The sequence below is a fragment of the Mus musculus genome, chromosome Y (genome assembly GCF_000001635.26).
Source record: "Mus musculus strain C57BL/6J chromosome Y, GRCm38.p6 C57BL/6J".
In the NCBI taxonomy this organism is placed as follows: Eukaryota; Metazoa; Chordata; class Mammalia; order Rodentia; family Muridae; genus Mus; species Mus musculus.
In genome coordinates this window covers 80,750,165-80,758,851 of record NC_000087.7, presented here as the reverse complement: position 1 = coordinate 80,758,851, position 8,687 = coordinate 80,750,165, and the positions used below count along the sequence as shown (strand labels likewise).

The 8,687-nt window shown below is 38.1% G+C and overlaps 1 protein-coding gene across 1 annotated transcript; it reads left to right on the top strand.

The window, feature by feature from the left end:
• Window positions 1-1,817: 1,817 nt before the first annotated feature.
• On the top strand, window positions 1,818-2,501 carry Gm20841 (predicted gene, 20841). The gene has a single exon (XM_017318765.1). The coding sequence runs from the start codon at window positions 1,818-1,820 to the stop codon at window positions 2,499-2,501; it is 684 nt and encodes a 227-aa protein (XP_017174254.1).
• The last annotated feature ends 6,186 nt before the right edge of the window (window positions 2,502-8,687 follow it).

Here is an 8,687-nt window from a genome sequence, read left to right as displayed (position 1 = left end):
ACAAAACAAAACATAAACCAAACAAATAAATAAAAATTCAACAACCAAACAATAAAAACCATGCAAGGGTGTAATTCTTTGGCAGAATATTACTCAGATCATCAGGCCTTTCAGTTGGGATTTCATTTATTATTTCTAGGAGGCCATATGAAAAGGTAAATTCGAGATTCTGAATGTTTCTGAGTGTAACTAGGGAAGGAACCAGCCTGAGAGGGGTTCTATGATGTAAGCTGAACTAGGGTGATGTCACAGAGCACTGGCTGGAGGTTGCGCATCTATTCCACTTGGAGGCGCTAGAATCCATTCAAGGTGAGTTCACTATCTTCACAGTGGTGTGTCAAAGCCAGGTCATTTTTTCCCACAGGCTTTTGGTGCCTGGTCTGTATCAGGAGATCTTGACGACTAGGATATTTTTCTATGGGTAAGTACATTTATGAAGTAATTGGGACCCTCATAGCTACAGAAAGCTAAAAATTTTCTCTCCTACAGTGAGTTACTGTACATTCTACTTTCCCCATGTTTATTAGCAAGGGAGATGAATAGTCTAGGTTAGTTTATCTCCTGAATTTATTATCCTTGCTAACCATATCTAGATCACAATTCCACTAAAATGCCAAAGCTCCTGTTTGTCCATGTGCATGTTAGAAGTTATTAGTTCTAAAAGGCTGATATTGCCTCGACTTTTTGAGTTGTTCTTGAGTTCAGTGATGCAATGGCTTCATCGAATAATTCTGAAGCTGGGTCAGGAGAAACAATAAAGGAGGACAGTGGTGTGCTGTGTCCCTGGGAAGATATTTGTGAATGCAAGAACTTAGCTCAGAGCTTACGCGTACAAGAGAATCATGGTGACCCCTCTGGCCTTTTTTTTTTTTTTCTCTTCTTCTTGATCATTGGGGGTAATTGTCATAGCACCACCTAAATTGACATAGAAATTCAAGGAGAGGATCCTCATCAGAGACAAATTTACTCAGGTCTGAAGAAATAAATGTTGATCTGAGTATGTTATTCTGAGCTCTAGAGAATTACTTGTTAATTACACTATTTTTATTTCCTTGTTTCCCTTGTTTCTTTTTTTCTTTGTTTGTTTGTTTGCTTGCTTGGTTAATTTTATTTGAGTTTCTGTATGTTTAGATTTGGCTGTCAGGAAACTCACTGTGTAGACCAGACTAGTCTTTCTCTCACTAAGGTCTGCCTCACTCTGTCTCTTGAGTACTATGATTAAAGTTATGGGTCACTACCACTTCCTATTAACTTCTCCATTTGATTGTTTTGTTATTTTCTGTTTGTATTTCTGTTTTGTTTGTTTTTCGTTTGATTTTCGTTTGTTTTTTTTTTTTTTACTTGATGTTGTTGTTGTTGTTGTTGTTGAGACAGGGTTCCTCTCTATAGCACTGACTGCCCTGGAACTCACTTTGTAGACCAGGCTGGTCTCTAATTTAGAAATCTGCCTGTCCTTGCCTTCTGAGTTCTGGGATTAAATGCGTGTACCACCATGGCTGACTTATTAACTTCTTATTTTTATAAAATTAATTTTAGGAGCTCAAAACTGTTTAGCATAATCTTCTTCACCTGCTCAGAAGTTCTCTTAGAGAAGAGTCTTGGTCCAGCATTCACTCCCAATCCATAACCATTGCCCATCAGGAATTCATATATATGATAGAGGCAACAGCATTGTGTCTGGTTTAAACGGGCAAGATCTTCAGTCCCAGGCAATGAGCAAGTATGATATTTGAAGGGAATGGAAGCCCCAAGACAGTGTGATCTACCACAACAGGTCTACAGCCAGGTAGAAGACAATACATCTGAAGAGTCTGAGCATGACATCACTCAAGAAGAAGAGTAGGAGGAAGCCTTCTTCCCAGGCCCTGGGGAATATTGTTGGCTGCAGAATTTCTCACGGGTGGAAGGAAGGTAATGAGCCTGTCACCCATTGGAAGGCCATCATTCTAGGTCAACTGCCAACAAACCCTTCTCTTTATTTGGTGAAGTATGACGGAATTGACAGTGTCTACGGACAGGAGCTCCACAGCGATGAGAGGATTTTAAATCTTAAGGTCTTGCCTCACAAAGTAGTTTTTCCTCAGGTGAGGGATGTCCACCTCGCAGGCGCACTGGTTGGCAGAGAGGTACAACACAAATTTGAGGGGAAAGATGGCTCTGAGGACAACTGGAGTGGGATGGTGCTAGCCCAGGTGCCATTCTTACAGGACTATTTTTACATTTCCTACAAGAAGGATCCGGTCCTCTACGTCTATCAGCTCCTGGATGACTACAAGGAAGGTAACCTCCACATCATTCCAGAGACCCCTCTGGCTGAGGCGAGATCAGGTGATGACAATGACTTCTTAATAGGTTCCTGGGTGCAGTACACCAGAGATGATGGATCCAAAAAGTTCGGAAAGGTTGTTTACAAAGTTCTAGCCAATCCTACTGTGTACTTTATCAAATTTCTCGGTGACCTCCATATCTATGTCTATACTCTGGTGTCAAATATCACTTAAATTGAAAAAAATCACAAAGTACAGAAATGTAAACTTATAGGATTGAAAAAAAATGGTTGTTTTCCTGTGTTGGGTACCTATGGGTCTTTGACAACCTCAGTATCTTTGTCAATAAAATTTGTTTTGTTCTAAAAATTAATACGTGTGACATGACATGCTTTTAGTGAACACTTTGTTGGAAGAGATGGACTATGGTAGAAAGAACATCAAAGGAAGATGAAAGTTGCAACGCAGGCTGTGAACAGTGCATACATCTAATATCACACAGGCTAAAATGGACAGGACTTAGATTCTGTGGTCTGCATAGTGAGCAAGGAATTGGAGATATGACTTAGAGGAGCAGGGATGGCAGCAAAAAATGGATTTTTAGGAAGAAGCAGAGAAAGACAGGACATAGATAGAATCTCTGGTATGAAGTCTGAGGGAGAAACAACAAGTTGGGGAAAGAGTGATAGATAAAAGGAATGTGGCCTTGTTACACAAAGTGCAACCCAGAAAACTGATCCAAAGAGATTCAGAAATCAGACAAAATAAGGTTTCATTTGAATAATGAAACCAAATGAAACTTGTCTCTCATTTTAAGATTTATTATCTTTATTTATATGGGTGGGAGTAGGGCATGAGCTTGAGAGTATAGGTGACCACAGAGACATGAGTTGTCAGATCCCATGGAGCTGGCATTAAAGCTGATTGTTAACCATTGGATATGAATTCAAGAAAACAAATCCAGTTTTTTTGCGGTACAGTAGTGCTCTTGACAACATGGTCATCTATTCCCATTAAGATATCTTTTTAAGAAATCCAATATTAACATGCAGAAAAGAGACCAGGTAGAAGTTAAGAAAGATTAAATTGATGGTGACCTTTAAAAACAATAAAGGACACACAAAGGACTAGAGGACACTGAGGGACAAATGAATTCTAAGATGAAGTTCTCAAAATGTGAAGCAGGAGACCCAGGAAGAATAGAAATTTTGTGCAAATAGTTAAAATTGGGCATATCCACATTAGGTTCTTTGGTTTCTTAACAAATAGCCAGCTGATCAGATCAAAGAGTAATTTAAAAGAGAAAATGAATAAACTGTGAGATAATATATGGTGGGGCGTGGATCCTGAGTTCTTTCCCTGTGCAATCTTTGCCTGGGATGAATCCTGTGATCTTTTGGAGGTCTCTGTTGAGTGCCCCAGATGACCATCAAAAAGCTCACCACTGGCCTGTTCCCCTGGCTCTCCTCCAAACATCTGACTCCCAACATACCTATGTACCATTTCAGCCTGTCTATTCCCTGGAAATTCCTGTCTCAAATTTATGTGTGACCTCCTTCTCATAAAACAGTGAAGGTGTACTCAATGCATATGTGCTGATCTCTTTTCTATGCCAGTTCTCATGGGTTTCAAACTCTATGAGGTTGCCCAATATGTTGGTCACTACTCCTGAGTAGCCCCTGTGCTTCATGGGGGTCTTAATGGGTCCCATATGCACTCTGAGTGTTTCTTTTGTTTGTTTGTTTGGTTGGTTTTATTGTTGTTGTAGGTTTTTTGTTTGTTTTTGTTTTGTTTGTTTGTTTGTTTTTTGTTTGTTTGTTTTTGTATTGTTTTTTGTTTTTGTTTTTAGTCAGGCTTGTCATGGACTCAATCATTTGTGTTTTTTCTCTAGAATAAGTTTGAATGCCAAATGACTTGAAAATACTCTTTATTGTTGATTAATTTTGATATCTGGGAGAGTTTCTATGCTAGCTGGATGTCTTAATTAGGGTTTCAATGCTGTGAAAGATCACTATGACTAAGACAACTCATTAGAAACATTTCATTAGGGCTTTTCAACATTTCATTGCAGTTTCAGAGGTTCAGTCCACTATCATCAAGGAAGTGAACATGCAAGTGTCTGGGCATATGTAGTGGTGGAGAGGAAGTTTAGAGTCTTCTGCATGCAGGGATGTTGTCTTCCACACTGAGCAGAGCTTTAAAGCCTCACAGTGATATGCTTCCTCCAAAAAGGCCACACCCACTCCTACAAGGCCACACCTCCTCATAGGCCAACTACATTCAGAGTGCCATAATGGTTTCATAGCAACTTGATAAGATCTAGAGTCTTGCAAGAGGAGGAGCCTCAGTTGAGAAAATGCCTCATTAAGATCAAGCTTTTAGGAATTTTCTTAATTGGTGGGAGAGGACCCAGTTCATTGTGGGTGGGGACACCCTTGTGGTGGTAGTCTTGTGCTCCTTATGGAAGCAAGACTTAAGGAGCATGTCAATAAGCATCACCACTCCATGGCCTATGCATGAGCTTCTGGCTCCAGGAACCTGTGTTGTTTCAGTTTCTTTCCAAACTACTTTGATGATGAACAGCAATGTGGAATATAAGCTAAATAAAACTTTTGCTATGGAATTAGCTCTTTGGACATGGTATGTTCTTACAACAATAGAAACCTTAAGTAAGACAATTTCTTAGAGGAACAAAATATCTAATACTACCACTGTCACTTATCCTATAAGGACAAATAATGTGTAGATATTTTATTTTAATTTAAAGGTAAGATATTCTCATGTATATAATGACATGCAATTGTTCTAGTTTGCTTCTTTCTCACACCGAAGAATACTAACATCAAACATAACTTGGGAATATAAGGGTTATTAGCTTACATGTTACAGACTATTACCAAGGAAGGCAAAACAGGAACTTGAAGCATTACCAGGAAAGAGTGCTTATTGCTTGACCCTATCTTAGTCATTGTTCTATTGCTGTGAAGAGACATCATGGATAAAACAACTATTATGAAACAAAGCATTAACTGGGGGCTTGATTACACTTACAGAAGTTTAGTCAAACATCAAGTAAGTGACCGCAGCACTGGAGCAATAGAGAACCATTTATCCTTAGACAGAAACAGATATTCTGCCATTACATTGGTTTCTTGAAAACTCAAAGACCACCCTTATTGACACAACCACTTCCTCCAATGAAGCCACATCTTCTCTCATTCCTTCTAATCCTTAAACACACTGCCAATCCCTGGTGACTAAATATCCATATATATGAATCTATAGTGTATATTCTTATTCAAACCACCAAAAATCATGTGGCTTGATCGAATATTTTATTTTAAATACAGAGTAAAAGCTTTCCTTTTATAAATGACTACTGATGAGATTACCCACAGTTGCCTACCCTCACACATCGACCATTAATGGAGAAAATGTCCCATAGACTTACCCAAAAACCAAGTGAATAGAGACAATTCTTCAATTGTTCTCTCTCCTAAGGTGACGCTAGATTGTCAAGTTGGAGATAAATAAAATCCCAGCACATTAAGGTTTATCCTGCTCCATAACCCACACAAACATTACTCATCACAATCTCCTCATTCTGCCTAGGTGTAGACCCACTTCCCTCCATGGCAGAAGTGAAGGGTAAGTACCTCCAACAGCAAGAATACTCAATAATAGGTGACAAGTAGTGAATATGCCTTATAGCCTCACAACACCTACATTCTAATTTGTGTTACACTTTCTGGGAGACACCCCAGTCTGTCCAACTTCCTGCCAACACAGCTTTGACCAGAAAAATTCTCATCAAGAAATCCAATGACTTTTAATTGATTTCTTTCTCCTGAAAGAATGGAGTGTAACCCCTTCATGGATGTATTGGTGTCTGATTCATAAGTAATAAAACCCAGTACTATTAACAGCTAAATCACAGGTGCTATGACAAATAACAACTCACATGAGAAGCATCACATTTGGTTAAGCCTTTTCAGAAGGTTTATTGGAGTTTGATTTATATACTAAATAAATCCATTGATTTATTTATTTTTAAGTGTGTAATTTAATGATTCTAAACACATTTCACCACTGTCATTTTTCACTCATTTTCTGGTACTTCATATGATATTGAAATCTACTAAAATACAATAGTGAATTCAGAAGAAAGACCAGTGGTGTGGGTAGCAGCAAAGTTCTTGAGTCTCAAAGACAACAGATACCATGGCTGAATATTCCAACTACAACAACTAGGTAACATTGGTTCTACACTTAGCATGCCGTTTCTAGAAAAAAAAAATTAAAGAATTAAGCAATGTTTCCTCTGAACCTGACATGTTACTATCACAAATGAAAGAAGGATCCATGATCACATGAATATGAAAGGGGCATGAAGCAGCACAATTGTTCAAATTATTGGCAGCTAGTCAGCATTAACACAAGAAGGGACCAAAGACAAAAAACAGCTTTGAAGACATGTCCAAATGACCGCGTTCATTTACAAGTTTCTTACCCATTCCTTGTATATCCATTGATTGATTAACTCATTGATTAAAGCCCTCAGGTTCCAATCACTTTTCAGAGTGCATATTGTACTACCTATGAACATTGTACTGTGGACCAAAGCCTTCATCTAAGACCCATGACTGACATTTCAAAACAATTTAACCACAGAATTCTTTATTTGAAACAAAGTGATAAGATCCATCTATCTCTTCAAGGATATCTCTGTTTTGTTCAAAAAGGAGAAAAATGCAATCCAAGTTCAGGATCTTGATCCCTTATCCATGCATCTTAAACCCATAGGGGCTAGCCAGAATGTAAGGTCAGAAGTCTAAACTTCACCTATACTACAACTAACTCTGAAGATATCTAGCAATCTCCAGTTCCTTTCTGGTACTTACCCACACCAAGTCTGCATTAAGGAATATGGTCTAGTGTGAGATAGTGCCAGCAGTTAATTGCAAAATCCCACTATGAGTTGAGTTGTATATATACTGAGACATCTGTAATATAGACACACATGCATATTCACAAATACTCACAGAAAGAGGCAAGAAGTAGAGGAGCTGAAACTTAGAAATCCTCAAGGAAGAGAATGAAAATCTTGTAAGGCACAGAGGTAAGAGAAAAACTGTGTCTTTCTGCACAAAATCAGGACATTCTGTCTTCCATCACTGAATGGGAAGGCTCACTATCCCTTATCGCTATCTGATAAGGTATAGACAGTTGATGAAGGATGAATAGTAAGTTTTCATCAAAGGTATTGACTTTGAAGGTTATAGATTGTTCATGCTGTACTGGAAGCCAGATGTCTAAGAGTTTATGGGAAACACAAATGATTTGAATGGGTTGTAACAAAGGGGAGAAGACGAGATATGAAGTTGGCAGGAGGAGTTAGGTGGGAGTGGGACAGGTTTTGTTCTGGGAGGAGTTACTAAAATAATTGGAAAGTAAATTCCATCAAAATATTTGTATGCAATTCTCAAGGTATTAAGGAAAGTAGTTCTTAATATACCATGTACTGAACACACACAGACCACTTATATTGCCATCTTCTAAATAACAAATTCTTATAGAGCAGTTTCATTACATTGAGGGCAAAAGTCATCCAGAGGTTATTTAAAATAAAGAAGAATCTAGGGAGATGGCCCAGTGGTAAAGCCAAGTGTTTGGTCAAACATTCACCTAAACACCAGTGCTTAGGAATTGGAGTGGCAGAGACAGAAGAATGACTGTGGCTTCCTGAATGTCAGCCTCACTCCTAGCTCAGCAAGAAACCATGTCACAAGGGGAAAATTAGGGAGTGAAGTAGCAGAAAACAGTATACCCTTCCCTATCCTCTGGACTTACCTGTATAATTCTGTATGCATACACACATCAATATGATAACTGTATAAAAGAGGTTACTTTGCATAAATTATAGGCAAAAGCAATGTTGTTTTAACCTAGAGACCTGAAGACTTTTATATATTAATGGTCCTGGAGAAACTCTCCATATATAGAGGATTGATATATCTTCTTCCTGTGCAAAGGAAACCTAAGTTAAGTGTGTGTGTCAGTGACTTTAAACACCTTTCTTCCTCTAGATTCCTATTTATACCACAGAATGGTCTGTAAATAATGAAAAGATGAAAATAAGACTTTTTCAGGGTGTTGCCTTCTTTTAAAATCATATTTATATTTTACTAAATCAATGGAAAATCTTCAGCTCCAAGGAACAATGGATTCAATATTGTTGACTTCTGTATTATCCCATTATGAATAGGAATTAATTATACATCAACATTTCCAACGATTTGAACTAAATCAGGAATAAGGGATATGTTTCCATAAAAATAAGTAATGCCAATATCGTTAATCAAGTAGAAATGTGTGTGTGTGTGTGTGTGTGGTGGGGTTAGGATGCCTTTGGATTATTTG